Genomic DNA, 25,602 nt, shown 5'->3' with positions numbered 1-25,602 from the left:
TGAGAGGCACATTTCCAAGGTAACTGACACTTATCTCCCTGTCTGGCCATTTGTGTATTTTATACTTCACATAGTTTGCGTGTTTGGATACTGAGCCAGGCACGAATTGAGAGATTGTGAAACCTACAAGAGAGGAAATCTACAGGAAGAAACCAACAGCAGTGTTGTGTTTATGAATAAAGACAAGGAATTGATCTGGTATATCTTAGAGTACAAAGAAACACACTGAATCCTTTTGCTAGGGAGGCAAACTGACCGTGTGTATGTCTCATGAAAGAAGGATCACAGCCTGCCTGGCTGTAAAGTACTGCAGGGATTGTGGGTGAGCAATACTTTCAGACATGAGTATCTTGTTAATTAAGTCTAGGCTCTAGAATGTGTTGTGATTTTTATTTTATATGTAACCATTTGTTTCCTATACTTCCACTTCCTGCAATTTGAATCTCTATGCTTTGTTAAATAAACTTCTATTTGATTTCAGTATAAACAAACATATGTGCTGTGAATTAAGCAGAGTGATGATTTGGTAAAACTGGTAAGCTGGGGTATAGTGGAAACAGTAGATCAGTAAATACTGCAAGTGTCCAGTGAACCAGAGGTTGCATGCTCCAGGGAGATGCTCAGATGGCTCAAGGGTTGGAGTGTGTCTATCACTAATCTGTAGAGTGACAGTGGGACCTGCAAGGCCTAAAGGAGAGTGCTTGTGTTGCCTTTGGCCATTGACACTGGGGAGATGACCCACAGCAGGCACAGACAACGCTTCCTCACACTGAGGGCAGGTGGTACCAAGGTGCCTCACAACCTTGGGTACCCCTGGAAAGCACCACACCCACCCTTGACCTCACTTGCTTCTCCAACTACTGCCCCATCTCCCTTTCATCTCTAAATTCATTGCACATTCATTACAATCACTGTCTGAAGTTCCTCTCCTCCAATTCCATCCTACATTCTCTCCAGTCTGGCTTCTGGCTCTTGCACTCAACTAAAACTGCTCTCACCAAAGTCTCTTTTTCTACCTAAAGATCAGAACCAGTACTCCATCCTCATCCTCCTTGAGCTGTCAGCTACCTTTGACACTGTTAACCATGCTCTTCTTCTTGAAATCTTGTCCTCTCTTGATTTCCATGATTCTGGGTCCTGGTTCTCCTCCTATGTCTCTGATTGCTCCTTTAGCATGTCCTTAGGAGGACCAACTTTCTGTGGGGGTTCCTCAGGGCTCAGTCCTTGGTCCTTCCTGTTCTCCCCATACACCTTATCTTTGAGTAATGTCTTCCACAAACCAAATTAAATTACCATCTCTATGCTGATGACTCACAGACCTGTCTCCTTCTATCTGAACAACTCTCAGTCTGCCTTTCTGACATCTCCTTGTGACTGTCTAGTCAACAGCTCAAGATCGACATAGCTAGAACAGAGATCCTAATCTTCCCCTCCTCGCTACCTCCTTGCTTGATTGCTATGGACACCACCATCATGCCAGACACTTAGGGTCATGACCTGCACATCAGATTTTCAACTCAGATCTATTTTCTAGGTTCTCATATCCAAGCTGTGTCTAAGTCTTGCCAATCTTTCTGCATAACATGTCTAAGATACAGCTTTTCTTATCCATCCACACAGCTAAAACTCTGCTCCAAGCTCTCATCAACTCACATCTAGATTACTGCAACATCCTTCTGTGATGGGTTGTATCCCTTTTTGGGGTGCCACCTGATGTGCTGAGCCCACCCGTTCCACCAGCCTGGGCTCCCTCACCATGTTCCGCTGTGCCAGGCCCTCAAGCCTTCTCCAGGACAGACACACTGGTAGGGATACACCCAGCTGCAAATGGGACACAGAGACACTGAGATCAGTTCTGTGTGGGAAGAATCAGATCAGGGATTGCCCAGCACTCAAGTGCACACCTCCTTTGAGATGTCAACCCAAAATTATATGGTCTTGCACTGTATAGAGATCTATACAGCGTAAGCTCATGAAAATTGCCCCCTCCCTCAATGTGGAGGAAGATATACACAGCTTCCCCCACCCCCTTTATGGATTGCAGAAACTGGGTTTTGGAATAAACAAAGAACAAGTTTATTAACTACAAAAGGTAAATGTTATGTGACTATAAGAGATAGCAAACAGAACAAAGCAGATTACTGAGCAAATAAAACAAAACACATAAACTAAGCTTAATACACTAAAGAATACTGGCCACAAATAATAATTTCTCACCCTAAATGTTGTTTCAAGCAGGTTGCAGAGTTTCTTGAAGGTAAACTGCACTGCTTGCAGCTTGAGTCTCCAGGTATTCCTTTTACAGGTTGATCTGTCTCGCCTGGGCTCACTCCCTACCTCCCCCAGCTTAGTTCCTTTTGTTTCTTCAGGTGTTTTCAGCAGTCTTCCTTCTTGTGCAGAGAAGCAGTTGAGAAGAGCCTAGATTAACTCACTCCCCAACCTTAAATAGGATTCACATATGGCGGCAATCTTTTATTTCCTAGCCCACCCCTTCCAGTGGAAAAATACCAGCTCAAGATCGGCCCCTGTACCAGGTGATATGATCACGTGACCTTGCAGTATTAAAGTAGCATCCCAGGAAGCGTCTCAGGAAGGTGGGAGATTAGTATCTTCAAAGTTCTGTTGTCCTTCTTAATGGCCCATCCAGGCTGATTGCCTACTGTCTGGTGGGAATTCCCCCAAGCGCACACACAGTTGTATTGCTACATAGTCAGTATTCCTAATTTCACATACAGAAATGATACATGCATACAAATTGGATAATCACATTCAGTAAATCATAACCTTTCCAATGATACCTCACATGACGCATCTTGCATCTTAGTTATGTCATATTCTTATCATAGCAATACTTTTTATTATGAATATGGGGTGCAGTGTCACATCTTCTGTCTGGTCTTGACAAATGCGATCTTGCCCCATTCCTATCCATTCAGAATGCTGATGCAAAGGTGCTGTCCTCTTTTCAAATGTTAAGGATTATCCACATAGCAACCTTAACTGAGATGCTACAGTATGGAAAGACCTCCTTGCAAGAATATATTATAATATGAGCTTTCATTAAGCAATCAGAATACTGAGCTATGTCCTATGCTGTTTTGCATAAGAATAGGGGCTGACTGTAAAATACTGTATGACACATTCATCTACTAACTGGTGCTAATTATCAGATTATAAAATTTACAGGAGGGCAATTATAAAATTGTACCACTATGACACCTATATTCTTACAAATCATTAAAGAATCTGAAGATTAACCCATATTTCATATAGATATCTGTATTTCTTCTTCTTCTAGCCTTAGTCCCATCTACATGGGGTCAACTCTTTGAGTTTTTCTTCTCCATTCCCATCTGTATTGAAACGGTTCCTTGGAAATTCTGCAGCTAATCAAATCCTTTTCTATGACATCCATCCATCTAGTTTTGGGTCACCCAACCTTTCCTTTACCCTCCACTTCTCAGTTGAACACCCTGTTTCCTAAATACTCTTTCAAACTTCTTTTCACATGCCCAAACATCTAATCCTGGATTCCCTGATCTTTTCTATAATTGATACCGTCTTCACACTTACTCTAATTCATTTGTTCCAAACATGGTCCATTCTTGCAAAACATCCATTTTTAACTTTTTCCTTTCCGTTGTATTCAAGATCTGCTCCTGTGTCTTCCTCAGTAACCAGCAATCAGAGCTATAGGCATGCACTTTTGTAACTATCATCTTGTAGATCTTACTTTTCAATTTGAAAGACATTTTCCTATCACAGATCAGTCTGCTCACTTCTCTCCTTTTAGTCCATGCCTTTCCTGTTCTGCATATAAGTTAGATATCTGTATGTACGGTGTATAATTGAAAAACAATATTAAGTAGCATAGATGGCAACTAATTGCCAAATACTAATATAACCATTTACAGAGTCCTATCTTGCAAGGTGCTGGGTGCCCTCAGTTCCACAAATCAATGAATGTTGAGAGGCTCAGCACCTTACAGAACTGGGCCCAAAATTATTAGAGATGGGTAAATGTTTCTTTAAAGAGCTAGAGCTTGATTCTCTGTTCTGGCAGAACTATGCCTAATGTAGAAATGCAGGGAGAAGAGTGCTCTAACCTATCTTTCCATTGCCTCTATTCTGAGGTTCTTCAACTGACATAGGAACAGCCTTAGGACAAAGCCGAAGGTGCTCTGATGTGCACTCAGCTGCCTATGACCCTTAGGGGCCATTCTGGTAGCTGGGATTAACTAGAATATAGAACCCCCATCCCATGCCTACGAATATTAATTGAAAGTGGCTGTTACTTATCTGTTACAAATTTCCTACTGTGTGACCAATAGTACCCCAGTTCTGCCATGAGCTCTGTACAGATGAACTCCTTCACCCATGCCTGAAGGGAACAACTTCTAGGATTAGGGCCCTTAGTGATCACAACTGACAGTCTGAGGCCCACAGCATTTTAATTTTAATAAGGTTTTATTGAACTGTTACCAGGCTGGGTGAGAGTTCTGTTAATCCCAAAAGATCTGTGACTCTCCTTTTGTTTGCTAGTAATAAATTAATCTCCTCAATTTGCCTTGTTATTAAATCAAATTGAGCAGATAAAAGTATATATATGTTGTGTCGGGATAGCAGTTGAAGCTTTACACTGTAAACAGATTTTTCAAGTCTAAAAGCAGTAGTAGGGGTGGGGTAAAGCAAAGGATCCAGCTTCCAATATACAAGAGCAGATGTAGCAAAAAGAAATGAAAAGATAAACTCTGTTGCATTCATATAATCTTGTAAATGTTGCTATTTAAAACACATATTACTTTTGTTTATCAGATCTTATTTCTTGCAAGCAGCAAAAAAGCAACAACAAGCTCGACAGAAGATTTTCTTTTTTAAAAGCTCTATTCATTTGATAAGAGTCTCTTTGTACTTCTTCCTGAAGATTGATTGCCCTAGGCAACGGTCTGCATGTGTATTTAGATTCAGGGCCTTGTGACTGGAAATCAGCCACTGATTATCTATATAATTGGTGCTCCAGCCAGGTAATTGAATGCCTGCAGAATAAGGATGTGTTAAAGTAACCCTGTATCTCTGATGCAGACTTTTTGACTATGCTGTGATGCTGGCAGACTAGGTGCCAGCTCATTCCAAGAACCCTAGGCCTCACTGAACACTGACAAATACATAGGTGAGGCAGACTGGTTTCCTGCTATGTGTTAGCATTGTTAAAACAGATGTTAAGTTGATAAGACTGTCTTTAGACTTGATGAACTGATTCCGGGATGGTGTATATATTGATCTCATAATCTCTGTAACCCATGATATAAAGTTATATTGATTGCACTGTAAATCTCTGTAATTGTGTAACTCACCGAACAGGAAAGAAGCATGAATGTAAAGGGCTGGTCCTGCACACAAGAACACCCACTGAAACCACATGAGCCATTGCAAAACATTGAAGGACAAAGACTTTGTTTATTGCTCCCGCACACACCCATGAAGAAGGGACATGCACGTGAACTCATCCCATAAACTTGAACTCTGGGGGAACAGAATATAAATCAGGGGTGGTCAAACTTTTTGGACCGAGGACCACATCTGGGTGGGGAAATTGTATGCAGGGCCAGGGCACGTGGTTGGGGTGTGGGAGGGGGTGCGGTGTGCAGGAAAGGGCTCAGGGCAAGGGATTGGGGCAGAGGAGGGGTGTGGGGTGTATGAGGGGGCTCAGGGAAGGGGGATGGGGTGCAGGAGGAGTGCAGAGTGCAGGAGGGGGCTCAGGGCAGGGGTGCAGGAGGGGGTGCGGACTGTGAGAGGGAGCTGAGGGCAGAGGGTTGGGGTGCAGGAGGGGTGCAAGGTGCAGGCAGGAGGCTTAGGGCAGGGAGTTGGGGGGCAGGGTGCAGGAGGGGTTCGGGCTCCGGCCCAGTGCCACTTACCTAAAGTGACTCCGGCGTGGCAGCAGCATGTACTGGGGACAGGGCAGGCTCCCTGCCTGCCCTGGCCGCACAACTTGCCACTCCAGGAAGTGGCTGGCACCACATCCCTGCATGGCCCCTGGGGGATGGGGGCATAGAGCTCCTCGTGCTGCCCTTGCCACACCGCTAGGTACCTCCCCTGAAGCTCCCATTGGCCGCGGTTCCCCGTTCCCTGCCAATGGGAGCTGCGGGGGGCAGCACCTGGAGGCAAGGGCAACGCATGGAGCCCTCTGCTCTCCCCCTCCCCCCCAGGCGCAGGGACATGGTACCGGCCACTTCTGAGAGTGGCGTGGAGCCTGCGGCACCACGGGGGGCAATCCCGCGGGCCGTAGTTTGCCCACTCCTGGTATAAATACTTGACACCAAGGACCCGTATTGCTATGCTGCTTGGAATTTGGAGAGGGCAATACTTCTAAGCATAAACAAGGGATCCCCAAGCTGCTTAGATTGGGTTAGCCCTGAAGGACATATAGAACTTGCATTATAGCAACTATTACCACTTTTTGGAACCGAAGACTGTAAACTCATTTGCATATGTTTACCTGCTTTTACTTTGTACATAACACTAATTTTTTTCTGAGTATTATAGGATTGGCTACAAGCATCTTTAGTTTAAGATCTGGGGTACAATTGACCTAGGGTAGGTAATTGGTCCTTTGGGACTGGCCGTAACCTGAATATTGTGATTTTTGGTGGAAGGAGCCATCTGTCATGGAAGCAAGCTTGCCTAGGTGGCAAGATAGACCAGAGAACCCAAGGGGACTGTCTGTGACTCCATATTAAGGCTGTTGTAATGCTTGAGGAGCTCACGCTTGATACTTGATTGGTGAAACCTAAGTATAGAACACACAGCCAGATTGGGGTTTGTGGCCTGTTTATTAACAGTCTGCCCTGAGGTTGTCACTCATGGTCATGAGCCACTCAAGACCGTTTGACCTGGGGATCTGGAAATGAAATCACTAGTGTTCTATATATTTAGTACATAGGTTTTTTTTTTTCAATTGGCATCTTAGTTGCCAATATAAATTTTGCAGATTAACATTTTCAAGAATTACAAAGTTATTAATTTTAAAATGAAAAAAACAAGCATTGTCCAGTGGGAAAGCATTGGATCCTAAGGAATCTTTACTGCCCCTGATACCGGGGCCCGCATCACTCAGGGCTGTGTCCTGCAAGTTTTTATGCATGCTTAACTTTATACATGAGTAGTACCATTGACTTCACTGGGACTGCTAATGTGCATAAAGGTTTGCAGGATTGTGTATCTGAACTCTAACTTCTTATATTTAATTTTTGAAAGTGTCCTTTTATCATTATACATTTTTGTTAATATCAGCGGACAGTGAAGTCCTCTGTTACTAAGTAAACAATTGAAAGCATCTTCCCCATGGATTGGGAAGCCTAGTCAAGCGGCTAAAGCGTATGACTGAGGTTCAGAGTATCTGGGATCTTATTCTTTCCTTTCAGGATAGTTACTCATGTTGAAGTCAAGGTGGGTGGGACCTTTGTTCTATTTCTTACTTCAACACAGATTTACTGTGCAAAGTTGAGCAAGTCTTCAGATCAAAGTGTTACAAAATCAGAGGCCACTTTTGTTCTCAGGCTATATCTACACTACCCTGGTAAGTCGACCTAAGTTATGCAGTTTCAGCTACATGAATAATGTAGCTGGAGTCGACATAGCTTAGGTAGACTTACTGCAGTGTCTACACTGCGCTGGGTTGATGGGAGACACTCTCCCTTCGACTTACCTTATTCTTCTCGCTCGGGGTGGAGTACCGGGGTTGACCAGAAAGCAATCTGCGGTCGATTTGGCGGGTCTATCGACCCCCGGTGCATCAATTGCTGGAGCATTGATGCAGCGGTTGTGTAGACGTAGCCTCAGTTTTTGGGTGCCCACATCCAGACAGCTGAGGCTTCATTATCAGAAGTGCTGAAGACTCACTGCCTTCTGCAAGTCAGGCCTTTAGTGTCTAAGTTGAGAACCCCAAAAAATTATGACCTGAAATCTCAGGCTCCGCTTTTGAAAATTCTGCTGCAGATCTTGTTTTACTTCAGTTTTCCTCTTTGGTAAAATGTGAGCCACACAAGTGTATTGTGAAGCTTAATTCATTAAGATTTGCACATTGCTTTTGAACAACTCAGAAGGGACACTCCAGAAGTACAAAGTTTCATTTTTCTCAAGGGTAAAATTATTATGATGGATCAAGTGTTTGCTTAATATTGTAAAAGGTAGAGTGTTCAGAGCCTGTTATGGTAATTAATAACTTAATTCCACTAATGCACTTTCTTCCACTAACTTTTACTCCATTTTTAAGCAAAATATATATAAGTGATGTTGGAATCAATTAGCTTGTCAGGTGCTTTCAAGTTATTTTTGATGCAGTGCACCTAGAGTAACCTAACAGGAAGTGAAGAATATCTTCATCTAACCGAAACTGCAGGTTGAAATGTAGGCTTTCAGAATGTTGCTACTCTTATTTGAATTTGCTAAGGATATAACTAACGCTCTCATTCTTCAGAAAAACACTATGATCTTTAATAACTAGTGGTCAGGACCTTGTTTTTACTTCTTCCCTGAAAGACACCAGCACAAGAATGCTGATCAGATCAGTTAAGCTTTTGGCTGGAAGCTTTCCAATACGACTGCTATCTGGGCAATGTTCCACAGCTGTGAAATCACTTTGGTAGTTCAGAAGTGGATTGATTTAACATTAATTTAGTTTGTAATACTGTTTGAAATTCAACTTTGCTGTATTTGAATCTTTTCAATAATACCTAGCATTTAATATAGAACTTTACAAAGTTTGAGGTGCCTCTAATAAAAGTTAAGGATAAATATTTTTCTAATTATAAATTCATATCCTTAAAACTGCATGGGAGAGGAGAGATCTCACTACTCAAACCATCCATCAGCCACACTAAATGTCCAAAATAAGTTGTATTCTGCCTAAACCTCTAATCAAACGCTGAAACCTACACAAAAGATCTGTGACAAATACAGTCATCATGCAATACTGCACATTATTGTGTTGGACTAAAGTGGTAGGCAGGACTACATTACTCCTGCCTCAGCACAACTGGACTAGATGATCTCTCAAGGTCCCTTCCATCCCTACATTTCTATTATAGTAATTTGGAACTTCAGGGTAGCAGCAGGGATAGAATTCAGATCTTCCTTCACAGAGAACCTTTTTCTATTTTAATCAATGACAAAGCTCTCCTTGACTTTAATGGGAGCTGGATCAGGTCCCAAAAGCCCAGGCTTTTACTACTTAAAATAATCCTCTTTTAACTGTTTGCAGTAAAGAGTGTTGGAGCAAGTCCCTCATCCTACAAATACGTATGTGCGTATGGTTAAACTTGTAAGTATTTGGAGGCTCGGGGCTGAATACTGTATTTAATTTTCACAATTAGAAGTTCTATTTTTAAAAGAACAAAACAGAGATTTCATGGAGAACATTACATTTTATGAAAATGTGTTAATATCCACTTTTAATCAAACAGTAATTTTTTTTTAAACAGGCTTCTATAAATGTTTCAGTACAGATTAAGATGACGAACCAGTCAAACTCTCCACTGCATTACACTACTTTATACCATGTAGTACAACAAAAAGAAGACGCAGGCCTAAAGACTTTCAATTTGCTTTTAAACATCCGATGAAGTGAGCTGTAGCTCATGAAAGCTTATGCTCAAATAAATCTGTCAGTCTCTAAGGTGCCACAAGTACTCCTTTTCTTTTTGCGAATACAGACTAACACGGCTGCTACTGTGAAACCTTTTAAACATTGCTATTTTAGTTTGAATAATTCCCAGAATTCTGCAAAACACACATTTAATAAAAAAAAAAAACCAAACACCCAGGCTGGCATTTCTACTCCAGCAAAGCCGAATGTTTTATTTTGGCAGCACATTGTACAGATGTAACTTTCTCTTTTCTCCATTTAACTTCTGGTCCCCGCTTCTTTCTCTCTTCCCCATGGTTTGCTCCCTGTAGGTTGCTATACTTTGCCTAACTGCTTCCTCTGCTTTTGGCCAGCTTCTTCCCAGCTTTATTACTTATGGTACTGTAGCGTTTAAGAGCCCTAGTAGTGGACACGGACCCCATTGTGTAGGCCCTGTACAAACATAGCACAAAACCACAGTCCCTGCCCCAGACTATACAATTAAGTTTCAGAGAGCGGACAACAGCTGGATGCATACGGGGGAGAGTACATGGAAATAATGAGACAGTTTCGGTCAGCATGATAAGCAGTGGTCTCAGCACAGCAGCTGCTTACTTCTTGTTGAGGGTTTTGTGGGCATCACCCCAAAGGGGGTTTTGAAGCAAGAGGAGTTGATTTTTCAAGACGTTGAAAGGGAGCGTGAGGGGCAGCACAAACGTACTGGTTTGAACATGTTCCTCAGCAACCCCTGTTCCTCCCCCAGCGACCCCCACTCCAGCTTCTTCCCGCCCCCTCCTCAGCTTCAGCTCCCGCCACCTTCTTCGGGACCGACTTTCCCGCCCCGCCTTTCTTCAGGCCCCGCCCCTCGCTCTGTGTTGCTGCTCGCCCGTCATTTCCTGGAGGCGGGGCGGACCGCAGGGAGAACCTGCCTCGGCGACCACAGCGGCTCTTTGATGGCGGCTGTCGGGCGGCCGCGGCCCCGCCGGCTCCGGGTGCTGGGCGGGCTGCGCCGCGCCTAAGCAGGCGCCGCGTCTCTGCGCCATGGGGAGGCGGAGCAGCGGCGGGCGGCTGCACTGAGGCGGCGGGACCGAGCGGCACTTTCGAGGGGAAACCCCACTCCGGGACCTGCAAGGCCGGGGGGATGTTACGGTGGATCCGCCAGCAGCTGGTAGGTTCCGGGCCGGCCGGAGCGAGAGGGGCCGAGCAGCGCGAGGCCTCGCCCGGGGCAGCGGAGAGGAGCGGCCGTAGGGCGAGGGGGGCCGCCCCGCCCACTGGTAGGCGGCGGGGGGCGGCCGCCTTTTGCCCTCACCTCAGAGCCGCTCCTGAGGGCGGAACTTTCCCGCCTCGCCCCTCCACCAGCCCCACCCCCACGCTTGCCCCGTGTGCCTGGACCCCCGCCGGGCCTCCGGGGCGGCTGGCCCGCGGGGAGCCTCACCTCAGGTCCCGCAATCCCCAGTTCCGTCTGAAGCGCGCCCGGCCCGAGCCCTTCCGCCCCAAGCGGGGCCGCGCTGAATCCAGGCGTCTCCCGCGGCGAGCGAGGGTGACTTGAGGCAGGGCTGAAGTAGTCCGGGACTCTCGCTCCTCAGCCTGTCTCACAGCGAAGGAAGTCAGAGGCGGGCTCCCCCTCCCACCATGGCAGGCGTGGTGCACTTTGACGGTGGTTAAGGAAACGAGCGAGTCTTTCCTCCTGAATGCGGGATGTGTATAAAATAGGGCTCAGAGGAGTGAAATGTGGCAGGGCGGCTGAAACCGGGGTGGATTTTTGTTTTGTCTTGAATAAGATATGTTCCTGCAGCTTTCAGAGTAACAGCCGTGTTAGTCTGTATTCGCAAAAAAAAAAAGGAGTACTTGTGGCACTGTAGAGACTAACCAATTTATTTGAGCATAAGCTTTCGTGAGCTACAGCTCACTTCACTGGATGCAAAGTACGAATACGGACTAACACGGCTGCTACTCTGAAAAATGTCATTTTCAGTGGCTGGACAAATTCTGGGACTCCCCTTTCCTAGCACAAAACCTTTGAGTCTTCTCTTTTGAATCCTTGCCTGTCCCAGTTCTCAATACATGGTCTCTTAGAAGCTGAGATAACTGAATGAATAAGATTTTAAACCTGATTGGTAACCTAACATAAAACAAAATCTTCCATTTTAAGTCGGACACTCTTGATTAAAAACTGCATTATGACAGACTAGTGTAGAGAGACTCCTTCAAATGAGCAAGAGTTGGTATGCCTGTTGCACAGTACTCTGATAGGAACACAAGGCAACTGTACAGTAATACACACATTCTCTGCCAGTTCAGAAATAAACATAAATTGATGTTTGCTGTCTCCCTTTAAATCATTTGTCAATAAAATAAGTCAGCAGCCCTTGAATGCCTTCCAATTCATAATGCAAAGTGAAATGCAAACTCCCAATTAAAGAAATGTTTTTGGAGTGTCCTGTGGATAGATGCTTCTATTATTTTTAAACACTTATTTCATTGCACTTATCTTATGGATGGCATGCTTTATACAACGTGTTAGTGTGGCTAGAGCTTCTCTTATTTATTCTAGTTTGTTTAATTGCAAGCTGTCGCTTTTTTATGATGTAAAGAAAAACAACGCCAAGACTGGCTTGTTTGTGGACATCATTTGCTTTTTTTGAACTAGTTGATAGTCATGAAGAGACCTATATTTTAGATTATTTCTGATTTAATTATTTGAAGCATAGAGCAGCCAGTGACACTATGCCAGTTTTGACTGTTTTTATTGCTTTGGTGCGATGCTGAAGTTTTATGTCCCTGGAAATTAATTGTTTTATCTCAGTTCTGGATATACACTTTTTTGTTTTATTGCATCCACACACAAAAGGTTTACTAGTCTGTCTCATCAAGAATGAAGACTTCGATGTAGTGCAGTTGTCTTTCATGTTTACTGTGAAGATGGGATTACTGTAGAGCCTGCCTGTAAATAGGTTGGGGTTTTTTTAAAATGTCTAGTCTCTTTCACACTAAGTGTACCTTGAAATATCAGTTCTGGATATTAATATATAAGATATGGTTTTCTTTGTTCTTCAAGTGCACTGTAATACCGAGCAGTTCTTCAAAGATCTTTAGTCTTGGAGTAGAAAGGTAAATTGTGTCAGTCTGCATGCTCAAGATGATCCAGTAGATTTAAGGTAACTGCTTAAAGTGTGGCTAAAAAGTGACTTTATATGCAAAAATTATAGCGCTATCCTAGATTTTTAATTACTTAACCTGCTGTTTATTTTTAAAGTTAGACGTTGGGTTGTCTGAGCCCACAGCTCAGTCACTGCAGGTATTGAACTTCATGTTGCAAGCTGACAATGGCAGTTTTCTTAAGAAGGTCCTTAATATTTAAAATACTGTAAACTAAAAAAAAATCAGGTGAATTAAAGGTATTTTTTCAGATTATCTGAAGATGAAGCTGTGATCTCTCATTTCTATAAAAATAATAAATGGCCCATAAGATTCATTTTATTTGTAGTTTTTGTCAATGTTACTATGTCACTGTAAAACTTTATTCTAAAAGTACAAACATCTATACCACAAAATTCAGCTAAACAGTTATGTTTTAAAGAATGTTCTGAAGAAAAGAAGGGGTGGCTGGTCAAAGTTGCTTTAACAGTGGAGGAAATCAGGAAAAGAGGAATCATGATGCAAGGGGAAAAGGATTGGGTTGAAAAAGGGTGCTAAGAAAGCAAACCTGAATGATGGGAAGGATGAGTCATGTTTTTTTCTTTTGTTTTTAACCTCCGCATGAGGTTTCATAAAAACTCCTTACATTGAAATTCAGTATATGCAAGCTGCCAGTCTGCGTTCTCTCACAGCTCGCTCCCTCACTGGTGCCTGTACATACATATTGATCTAACTTTTTAATGTTAATAAAGGTTCAGCAAACAGTTGTATTAGAAGAGAACATAGTAGTGCTGAATAGCTGGGGTGAAATAGTGAGAAGATATTAGGGAAACAGGTGAGCTGCAAGAGAAATAGTTTTGATTGTGCCATGGATGGCATAGAGGTTCAAGGAGAACTGGGGCTATTGTGGGGAGGTAGAGGCAGAATCTAATTTGATGTGGGTAGGAGGAAATATACTTTGTTTTGGCTATCTGCTGCACATGTGTTGGGTGTGGCAATGGGTCTTGAAACAAAGTATGCCTGTAGATGGGAAGTTTGGAACCTTGAGTGTCTGAGTGAGCCTTATTTCAGTGAGTGGGAGTACTGAAATAAATATGAAAGAAGAGTATGGAAAATAGCAGGGAAGCAGTGTGGGAATGGGTATCAGTGGGCAGGGCAGATATCCTGCTAAGGCTGCATCTGTGTAGATTTTATGTGAATATAAAGTTAACAATTTTTGTTTTACTGACAGTCCACTACTGCCTATTGTTACTGGTGAAATATGCAGAAATAGGATCACCGTAGTACCTGAACACCACCTATGTGCACAAGGAGAACAGCAGGAAGACTGGTGTGCCCTGAGATGTAGGAAGGATGGTAGGGGAAATGGGTTACTGACAGAACCTGATTCTTAGCTGAAGAATTAGATAGTAAATTCCTCAGAGTGGTGACTTTGCCTCATTTTTGTCTGTGAAGGTCTATGCAAACCTCTAGTTTTGTACAGCTAAGTCATTGGCCTAGATCTCTCGTGTTGGGAGGGCTGTGGAGCCCTCATGACTGGGAAGGCCATAAATAGAAATTAGCAGTAGCTTCTCAGGAGGACTGGATTTGAAGAGACTGAAAATGTAGTGTGTGTTTAAAAAAGTAAGCATATAAAAGAAGCAGGAGAAGCAACAACTTTAAAAAAAATGAACACAGTACAATGTATGATGAACTTATTAGCATTCATCACCATGAAGAGAGTAATTGTTCTACTCTGTCCCTCTGGTCTTTCAAGGTTTGTGTGTGTGTGTGTGTGTGTGTGTGTGTGTGTGTGTGTCTATATATATATATACACACACACACACACACTAGTTTTTCATTATGGTGTATGAACATGTATGTTACCTTTCTAATGCACATGAACAACAAGCATGAGGGGGTATAAACAGAATAATTTGGAGAACTGTTTTGCAGAAAAGGAGAGAACAATCCAATTTGAAAACACTTTTGTTGTCGAGATGTAATCTAAAACTGTTTTAAAATAGTTTTCCTTCAAGATAATGTTAATATATTGCTATACAGTATTTCTCACAAGCCTATAAACACTTTACAGAATTGCAGAACTATACCTATATCTGCATTAATATTTATACATTGTTTTGAATATGTTTTCCAATTAACTAGTCCTATAAGATAACAGTGTTCTTAGAGATATTATTGATGAACACAGAGCAAGATAATGTTGGTAAGACTAGAGGTCAGTGTTCAGTGTACACACATGAACCTGTAATACCAATCACTAAGTTCTGTTCGGTACTGTGCTAAATTTCTGCATATTACATTAATAACTCTCTGCGTTGTTAGCCTAATTAGTAAAACTTTATGTAAATGAAAACAACTGAAGATGCTGCATTTTTAATGCCAACTTTCAACAAGTCATGAAGTAGGTTTCTAACTAGGTTACGCTACTAGCTGCCAGTTAATGTATATACTGGGTGTGTGGGAGAGGAGGTGGAGGTGAGACCAGCGCAGTCAATAGTGATAGGAATGGGCTATGGAGTGTGGAATGTGCTTTTCTATCTTGGAAGCAGCAGCAAAGATGCTGGTGCCCTCACTATATCTAATCTTTTGATTACACACACAATCCGGGTGGATTTGTTGAGGATTCGTTAATTTCATAGGTGCAACGAACTCTGCAGAAAAATGCAGCCAGGCTGGTAAAGAGCAGTTAATAGAACACTGCATTAACACAAAATGAAAAGTGTCACTTTGCTTTTAAACAGTAATGATGGTACTTTAAGACAATACATTTTTAAAGTTCTACATACTTCATTTGAAATGCTAGTGTTCTGGAGTGAAATATGTCAAATTTGAAAGCAGTTTAGTTAGTAATAATTTATAATATATTAAACAAAGCGTAGTAGTTCAAATCTTGCATATCTTTGAGTATTTAGATGTGAAAAATCAGACAGGTAGCCTGTCAGAAATTACTCTGATTTTGGTGTAACTGGCTAAAAGATTTTTTTAAGAGTATGTGAATAATTTGAATATTTCCCATTGGGTTATTCAGTAGATGCTATGAGCCTGCAACTGTTTCCTTTCTGGCAGGCTCTAGAATTGCCTATTCTTTGGTTTATATGTGATTGACCACTCTGTTGCATCTAAGTGAAGCATAAATATAAGTTTGTCATCTAGGATACTTGTTTCTCTTTTATCCAGAAGTGAATAGAGGATCTACCCAAGCATATAGGTACGGTATGCGGAGTCAGATTCCTAATAAATGTATATTAATTGGTTTCAGAGTAACAGCCATGTTAGTCTGTATTCGCAAAAAGAAAAGGAGTACTTGTGGCACCTTAGAGATTAACCAATTTATTTGAGAATAAGCTTTCGTGAGCTACAGCTCACTTCATCGGATGCATACTGTGGAAAGTCAATCCGATGAAGTGAGCTGTAGCTCACGAAAGCTTATGCTCAAATAAATTGGTTAGTCTCTAAGGTACCACAAGTACTCCTTTTCTTTTTGTATATTAATTATGTTCCAAGACCAGGGCTACATTGTAAATGTACATCAGTATAAGTGTGTTGCTCAGGGGCGTGAAAAATCCACATGCCTGAGTGATGCAGTTATACCGACCTACCTCCACTGTAGATAGCGCTAAGTCGACAGGAGGGCTTCTCCTATCAACATAGCTACTGCCTCTCACGGAGATAGATTAACTATGCTGATGGGGAGAAGCTTTCCCATCTGCATAGTAGCATCTTCACTGAAGTGCTATGATGTAGATCTGCCCTAAGATGTTCTTAATCATGATTTTGAACTAAAAATGTGGTTGAGAGAGGATGCCCTAGGACAGGAGTGGGCAAACGAGGGCCTGCGGGCCACATCTGGCCCACCAATTGATTTAATCTGGACCTCAAACTCTTGCTGGGGAGAGCGGTCTGGGGCTTGTCCCGCTCCTGTGCGCCAGCCGGGGAGCAGAGTCAGCAGCTGCTCTGTGCCACTACCAGAAGCAGTGGCATGGCCCCTCTCTGGCTCCTATGTTTAGGGGCAGCCAGAGGGCTTTGCATGCTGCCCCCTCCCCAAGCGCCATCCCAGCAGCTCCCATTGGCCGCAGTTCCCAGCCAATGGGAGCTGCAGGGGCGGTGCTGGCGGATGGGGCAGCGCATAGAGCCGCCTGGCCGCGCCTCCGCACAGGACCCAGAGTGGGGATGCAATGCTACTTCCGGGAGCTGCTTGAGGTAAGCACCTCTGGGAGCCTGCACCCCAACTCCCTGCCCCAGCCCTGATCCCTCTCCTGCCCTCCAAACCCTTCAATCCCAACCCAGAACACCTTTCCGCACCCCAAACCCCCATCCCAAGTCCCACCCCAGAGCCTGGAGCCCCAGCCCAGAGCTCCGTCCTGCATCCTGAACTCCTCATTTCTGGCTCCACCCCAGAACCTGCACCCCCAGCCAGAGCCCGCACCCCCCTCTTCACCCCAACCCCAATTTAGTGAGCATTTATGGCCTGCCATACAATTTCCATACCCAAATGTGTCCCTCGGGCCAAAAAGTTTTCCCACCCCTGCCAGAAGGACATAGCCAAGGATATAGCCATCATGTTGCCAGTTTGGAGTTAACTGTCTAGTTTTGAAAAGAAAACCCTGTTTTAAAAAACAAACAAAAACCTTCCAAAAAAGCAACCAGGAATATTATTTTCCATGATATTTCTTCTTTGTGGTATGCCTGAGATTAACTGGTGCATATCAGGCATTTATAAGGCATGGGATGTCTTATTCAATAATCATTATATTATGCTTGTCTCTACAGCAAAGTACTACTGTAGTTCGCCTGATCCAGTCTGGATAAACAAGCTGTCATGAAGCTGTGGCTTTGAATATAAAGTTGTAGAAATGTTAATCCATTTATAGCAAGGTTTATGTTTTTCAGGGTTCGTTAACTTAGTTTTTCAGGTTTATTTTTCACAATTTTGAGTTTTATGTAGAAGTCCAAAAATTAGGGGGCTTGGGGGCTTTGTCTTTGAGTATAGTGTAATGTGTAATCTCTCTTTCTAATGTTCTCTCATGCACTTTAATGTAGTACTGTTTCAAACAGCGCTATACTGAAGTGCACAAGGTAGGGTTGCCAACTTTCTAATCACACAAAACTGAACACCCTTACGCCGTCCCTGCCCCTTCTCCGAGGCCCCGCACCCCACGCACTGCATCCCCCCTCCCTCTGCTTGCTTGCTGTCCCCCACCCTCACTCACTTTCACCAGTCTGCGGGAGGGGGTGAGAGCTCTGGCTGGGGCGGGGGGGCGGCACAGCGCAAGCTCTGGGGACAAGGAGTTTGGGGTGCAGGAGGGCTCTCCAGGCTGCAGCTGAGGGGTTTGGAGTGCAGGAGGGGGTTCAGGGCTGGGGTTGGGGTGAGGGAGGAGGTGTGGGCTCTGGAATGGGGCAGGGGTGCAGGGAGGGTGTGGGTGCAGGGAGGGAGTTTGGGTGCAGGAGGGCAGCTCAGGGCTAGGGCAGGGGGTTGGGGTGTGGGAGGGGGTTTGGAGTGTGGGCTCTGGATGCAGGTGGTGCTTACCTCAGGTGTCTCCTGGTCTGCGGGCCTAAGTCAGGCTCCCTACCTATCCTGGCTCCACATGCTGCCCGCAGGCGCCGCCCCTGCAATTCCCATGGGCCGTGGTTTGCAGACAGTGGGAGCTGCAGAGCAGCGATTGGGGTGGGGGCAGCATGTGGAGCCCCCGTGGGCACCCTTGCGCCTAGGAGCTGGACATGCCAGTCGCTTCTGGGAGCCAGGGGCGGCAGGAAGCCTACCTTAGCCCAGCTGCACCACCGACCGGATTTTTAGCGCTGACCGGAGTCACCAGGGTCCCTTTTTGACCGGGCATTCCAGTTAAAAATTGGACACCTGGCAAACCTACTAGGGAGCCTTCAGTGCTTACCAGCAGTTTCTACATGGACAAATTAATGCACAACACATCAGTGTGTTGTAGAAATCACACCCCCATAATCCACATTGCTGCTGTATGTAGAGACAAACCTTTAGATCAGTTGTTTTCAACCTTTTTTCATTTACGGGCTACTAAAAAATTTCAGATGGAGGGGCGGACCCCTTTGGAAATCTTAGAAATAGTCTGTGGAACAAAGATTGAAAACCACTGCCTTAGATACAAGTCACTATTTCTGCTGTTTTTCCGGTGTTTGTTGGGTAAACACCAATTTAATTTTTGTTAAATCAGGGGTGTTTTATCAGTGTTTATTGGTTTTATGAATATTTATAACTGTGTGTGGCCTGATTTGGCCATAATGCTATTTGGGCAGTGTTTATGCATGTTTGTTTTGATAAGTCATTGCAATGTGAGCAGCTGAAAAGAATGGCAAACTTGTGATACTTTCATTAAACTGCCCTGCAAGAAGTCCTTTTGAAAACCCCTGTCGAGTGAGAAAAGCTCTCTGGATCTCTTTGCTAGCTGCTGTTCTGTGGAGTTCTTGAGCGTCTCAAGCTATTATATTCTTCCACTATTCAAATGAATTTAAAAAAAAAAAAATCTACCTAGGAGCAGATCCAGGGAAGACGCTGAGAGCTACCTGGACTCTAAACTTTCGCAAGCAATAATCCAAGAGTACCAGCATGCTGCAGTTGGCAGAGTGTCTTCTTCCTGTGTCCAGCAAACCTGAATATTATCATGCACTGACAATGCATTTGACACTGTGCAAGACATGAATCAAGACAGTACCTGCCCTAGTGGGCTTATCTAGAAAATGGACAAAATTTATGGCGCAATCCTTAGGAATAAGTCAGTGTTGTGTGTTTTTTAAAATATAGTTAAAAATAATTTTCCTTTAGTACTGCCAGACTTAGATATTGTAACACATTGCATACTTTTGAGAATGGGAGTTGCAGGGTTATTGAAGACTCTTTTCATATTGGTAATTGACATTCCTAGCAGGCCAGTCCAAACTAGGAGTTTTATATTTTTCTCCTAGCAGACGGACACAAGAAAGGGAAAACCCCTAAACCTTCGTGACATCGTTCCTTGAAAAGGGTGCTGTAATATACGTCTATGCTTTATTTCCTGTATCCCTACATGGGGAGGAGATTATTTTTCCCCTACCACCTGTACTATTTAGTTATCTAATTTAATTTTAGTAAACTACTTCATCTAGCATCTCAATTTAGTGATTATTACTTGGTTCTAAATTTTAGTTGCTGCTTAGCAAAGGTTTTCTTAATATATCATTAAATGGGCTTTCATCTAGTACCATACATACAACGAGCAAAGCCTGACTTGCTGGTGGGGGAGGGGGGGGGAATCTATGTGTTGGACTCTATTTAGACTTTTTGAGTAGGGTGGAAGGAGTTATGAGGTAATTCGCATTTTTTGTACAACCTTAGCAAGTTGAATAGCATTTGGCCATATTGCCTATTTTGGCACCAAAGGCCTTTCATAGTAGTTTCATTTTGTCACTAAGTAATTTCACTGCTTTTATTTTTTATACATTGTTCTTGTTTTTCTGTATTGTAGTGTAAGTGCTATATTTTGAACTAAATTATTATTATTAAGGATTCTTAATTTCTGAAGTCATCAACAAAATGTCTGATTGCTCAGGTTTCAGAGTGGTAGCCGTGTTAGTCTGTATCAGCAAAAACAACGGAGTCCTTGTGGCACTTTAGAGACTAACAAATTCATTTGGGCATAAGCGGCTTCTTTGCATTGCCTGAGCAATGCAAAAGTGGAAGAATCTTGCCACCCCTGCTTAGCTGAGTATTCCCTTGGCTCAGCTTCACCAATTCATAGCTGGTGTATGATCGATCCCTCACAGATTATAGTGTTGTAAGTTACAGCAGCTTCTCGGCTCCTCTAACTTGTGTTGGGACACAGGCAGCATGAGAATCAGGGGGCTATAACCAATGCAAACAGTTTCCTTCGTGGATCTCCACACAGGAGAGAATCTGGCCCTGTGTCTTTGAATGGACACATTCTGGCACCCAGTGAATATGTTGTCTTTTAATCATGTTACAAAAGTTGAACTTGCTGAGTATTTTCCCCTTCTAATTTCTCTTTTATTTTCTGTTTTAACTGCTGGCCAGGGTTTTTTTCAGTACAGAGTGTTCCAGAAGCATGTAGCAATGGTCCTATATTCGACCAGCTATCTGCTCCACAGAGAAACATCAGTTGCCTGCCTCATATGACTTGTATCCCATTTCATAAAACTCTAAATTTTAAATTGACTTGCGGAGCAGTGTGATTTTTGATGAGATTATTGTTAAAGAGGAGTTTCAAAACTGAGATTGGAGATTCTGGATAGGGTTTGGCATTTTAATTATATACTTTGGGTTTGTTTTTTTTCCACTTGTATCTTGTCTCATCTTTTGCTCTAGTCATGAGCCTCTTCTAAACATCAATCTCTAATTGTGTCAAGCTTCTTTGGTTTTGATTTTTGTGACTTAAATGATGGATACTTAAACCAGTGACTATAGACTGTGACCATTACATAGATTGCGTGGCTCTATGCGCAAGACTCCTGCATTAACCCAATCCTATCAAGTAGGTGTCCACTCTTAAGTTTATATTATGTTGTTGGCTAAAGTATTCACCAAAAATGTTACTCTGATAAAAATGAAGAATTTCTTGTACATTCTGGCCTATGCACACTATACCAGTAAAAATAAGTTACAGTAAATGGTGGTTCTACTATGTAAATTTGCTTACAAGGGAGGAGCTAGTTTTCAGTTTTGTAAAGCTTGAATAATTTAAGGTAGTGCCAGTACATGGATTTTAAATCAGATTTGCAACTAACTTCCAGAACTTGGAGAAGCTTGTTATTGTTGCAGCTGCAGTTTCCAGTAAGTTTTAATTTTAAAACTTAGCTTTAATAGATTATTTAAGAGTACCCAGCCTGGGATGGGGGAAAAGCACCCTCTTAATAACAGTCAAAATATTTGAACCACAGATCAGTTTTTAATAGGTTTCTGTTACTGTTATAACGTATTTCTAGTGATTAATCATATGGGGTAGTGCCAGAAGGCCTCAATCTGGATCAAGGTTCCAGTGTCCTAGGTGAGTACAATCATGTAGAAACACATAGGCAGCATCAGACGTGTTAGACACTTTATAGTCAAGTTACAGGACAATGTGTTTGTCACAAGGAGCTTAGTCTAAACAGATTACTTGTAGATGAGAGATGTTATGTTAAGACAAAACTTTGTTTTACTAGGCTGTTATATATTCCTTAAGTATCTTTAAATACAAGGCCAAGGGCATATCTTTCAAAAATGTGAAGGTATGACCCAAATCATGCAAAACATGTGTTAGCTTAATTCAGTGTTACTGCAGTCTGGATTACAATTTAATTTTTTTTCTTTGAAATTACAGGCAGGTGTTCTTTGTGTTATTATTTTCCCCCTATCATTTAGTCGAATATGCTTGCAACTTAAATTCTTGTTTCATTTTCCAATGGAGGTGGGAGGAAGATGCAGAATATGAAATAATTCCTTTGTTATTTTAATTAAATTGAAAGAATCCTAACTTGCAGCAGTCAATAGTGAATTATTTGTGTCTGGTTTCTCTTAACTCTGCTGTTGTGTCCTGTATAGTTTTGACACCATTTAACTAATTCTGTAGGAACCTGGCATTGATATCAATGCCTTGAAAAGGCACACAAAATCCTTTAGTTGCTTGCATGAAGACTTGAGAGCCAGCAGATAAGAGCCGTAAGAGTTGATCTGACAAAGCAGTTCTGGAAATACAAGGTCATTTCTGCTAGCAAAGTACAGGTGACAGATTTGCAACTAGGCTACATTGTTTTATGTAAATTTTTCTTTTCTTACCTCTCTTCCATTGAAAGGATTTTAGGGAAAAACTGAAACTGTAGTGAGAATGAATAATAGGAATAACAGCAACAGTATCGTTTTTTAAAAAAAGTCTCTAAACTTATCTGGCCTCCAAAATTGAACAGGATTTTTTTTTTGTTTGTTTTTTCTTTAGGATCAGCTAGGGGGAATTTTCCTGTAAATGAAGTAAGAAAACCAGCGGTTTAGGGACATTGAGAGGGGGTATACCTTCAGCATGTTACATATTTATCTTCTGAAATGTTTTTTTTTATGAAGAAAATGGGAAAAGATATTTGTTCCTATACTACCAGGAAGCTTAAAATATTTTAAAAATTATAATTCTTATTAGGTAGCGTCTAACCCTCAGAGAACAGCGCTCCATCTGATATTAGTGCATTGTATATTGAAGACTAAAATTAGTATTGCCTTTTGTCTATGCAACATCTGAACTTCAATGTAATAATAGACCGGGGTGGCCAACCTGAGCCTGAGAAGGAGCCAGAGTTTACCAATGTACATTGCCAAAGAGTCACAGTAATACGTCAGCAGCCCCGCATCAGCTTCCCCCTGCTCCCAGCGCCTCCCGCTCACCAGCAGCCCTGCCAATCAGCGCCTCCCCGCACCTCCCGATCAGCTGTTTTGTGGTGTGCGGGAGGTTTGGAGGCGGGGGGGGGGGAGGAGCGAGGGAGTAGCAGGCTCAGGGGAAGGGGTGGAGTGGGGGCAGAGCCAGGGGTTGAGCAGTGAGCACCCCCCAGGCACATTGGAAAGTTGGCGCCTGTAGCTCCAGCCCCGGAATCGGTGCCTGTACAAGGAGCCGCATAGTAACTTCTGAAGAGCTGCATGGGGCTCCGGGGCCACAGGTTGGCCGCCCCTGTAATAGACAATTGCTGAGTAACTTTCATACCATAGAGCTGGAATTTAATTTTGGTGGGTTTTTTGCAACTAAGTCTTCAGTTTATTATTGTCCGAGGCATGTTCCTCCCTTTTTTTATGCATGTATAACTTTATTCTGGTGAAAAGAAAAGGAGTACTTGTGGCACCTTAGAGACTAACCAATTTATTTGAGTTTAAGCTTTCTACCCAGAACTGTTAATTTCTCAGGATATTTAAATATCAACTTGGGAAAAAAAGAGTAGTCACAAAATGCCAAGGAAAGTTAAGGTTTAGCAAGCCTTCGGGAGGAAATTGTTCACAGACATGTCTGAAAGTAGCACATTGTACTGATATTTAAATAATCATGGTTGAAATGCTGAATTAAAAACTGAGACAAAAGTGGCATGTTGATAAAAGAACAGAATAGGCTCTGAGCTAAATGTTAGGTGACAGTGCATCCTTTATCAAAGTATATTAAAAGGAAGAACTAGGCAGTTTGAACTACTAACTAAATTATTTTCCTTTGAAATTTGTTGAGCAATAACCATAAGTGCAGTTGCCACTATAATTTGGCCTAAATTTGAAAGCTCTTCATTTCTTGTGACTGTGTCTAGGAATTTTAATCAGGGTAAAATCTTCAGCTCTCCCTTTCTGTGAATGAGGGAAAATCTGAATAGATTTTGGGGGAGAGTAGGAACTGCTTTACTTATTTCCAACTAAACATATTAGTCTAAATTATCTACTAAATTAAGACAAAATATTGGAAATGAGAACTATAAAATGTTTTTGGTGAGCCATTCATAAGTGTCTGTTTGAATGACCCATAGGGACATATAGTAATAAGCTTGTTGAGTAACACTGGGCTGCACATTTAGAGGATTTGTCTGGGATGTCATTCAGAAGTGACTAGGGCAAAATTGTTCTTTAGTTGGTGTAATCAACATTACAAGTAAATACTGTGACAAAGCTCTGTCCTTACCTCCATGGGTCCCATGTTTCCTGGCAGATTTTGCTATCCTCAGAGGCTCACTGTGACCCTCCATGTAACCCTTCTCTCTCTAGAGACAAGGGTCACAGTCTACTGAGCCATTTTCATCATAAGCCAGCGAGGGAGGTGAGGGGAAGTTATCCTTCCTTGCACAGTCTCTGTTGTCTCACAGTCTCAATGATTAATCAGGGGGCAAAGCCGGGGGGAGGGGGAGCCTGGGCCCACCCTCTACTCCAGGCTCCAGCCCAGGGACCCTAATAACATCAGGTGTGGTAGCTGATCTTTTAGAAACATGACATGTACAGTTCCCTGGGCTACTTACCCCACAGCAGCCCTCACTTCCTCAAGCTCCACTTCACCCTTACCTCAGGGCCTCCTTCCTTGTGCCTGATATGGTGTGTACTACTCAGTCTCTCCAACAGCACAACTTCCTCCCACAGCTCCTGACATGCACACCCACCTGACTACCTGGGAGGCTTTTAACTAGTTTCAGCCAGCCCCTGATTGGCTTCAGATGTCCCAATCAACCTAGCCTTCTCCCTGCCTTCTGGAAAGTTCTTAATTGGCCCCAGGTGTCTTAATTGACCTGGAGCAGCTGCCATTTCACTTATCCTTGTACCAGGGATTTGTTTAGCCTGGAGCTAATATATCTATCTCCCACGACTTTTCTATAGCCATCTGGCCACGTCACAATACATATATTCTCCACCCCACCCACCCCCCCGGGGTCAACACCATAGAGTTAGGCAACTTGGGATGCCAGGCAGTATGCTCGTGACAGACAGTCAGCGTTGCCATGGTGGCATTCAGCCCTGTGCCATATGCAGAACTGGAATGGTTGGAGGGATAAGAACCACCTGGTGACCCTTGCATTCTTTTCCTTATTCTGCTGCATCCACTGGAGGGGTGCATGGTCTGTCACAAGAGTAAATCGCTGGCCTAAGAGGTAATAACGCAGTGTCTCCATAGCCCATTTGACAGCAAGGCATTCTCTCTCAACTACTGCGTATTTCTGTTCTCTTGGGAGAAGCTTTCTGATTAGGTAGAGAGGATCGGGTGTTCCTCTTCTCCCACCATTTGCGACAGAACTGCCCCCAACCCCACCTCAGAAGCGTCTGTAAAATAAATTCCCTGTTAAAGTCTGGGGCTATGAGTATGGGAACATTACAGAGGGCCGTCCGAAGGCCCTCTCTGCTG

At 43.1% G+C, this 25,602-nt stretch overlaps 1 protein-coding gene across 3 annotated transcripts in view; it reads left to right on the top strand.

Annotated features, from left to right (window-relative positions):
- Positions 1-10,552: 10,552 nt before the first annotated feature.
- Positions 10,553-25,602, top strand: part of ATP11B (ATPase phospholipid transporting 11B (putative)) — a 115,597-nt gene continuing 100,547 nt past the window's right edge. For all 3 annotated transcript variants that reach the window (XM_077825773.1, XM_077825772.1, XM_077825774.1), the window contains exon 1: positions 10,553-10,790. In XM_077825773.1, the coding sequence (XP_077681899.1) occupies positions 10,764-10,790 (27 nt within the window). In that variant the 5' untranslated portion in view covers positions 10,553-10,763. The remainder of the gene's footprint in view (positions 10,791-25,602) is intronic.

Source organism: Eretmochelys imbricata, chromosome 9, assembly GCF_965152235.1.
Source record: "Eretmochelys imbricata isolate rEreImb1 chromosome 9, rEreImb1.hap1, whole genome shotgun sequence".
Classification (NCBI taxonomy): Eukaryota; Metazoa; Chordata; order Testudines; family Cheloniidae; genus Eretmochelys; species Eretmochelys imbricata.
This window is presented reverse-complemented; position numbering and strand designations above follow the sequence as displayed.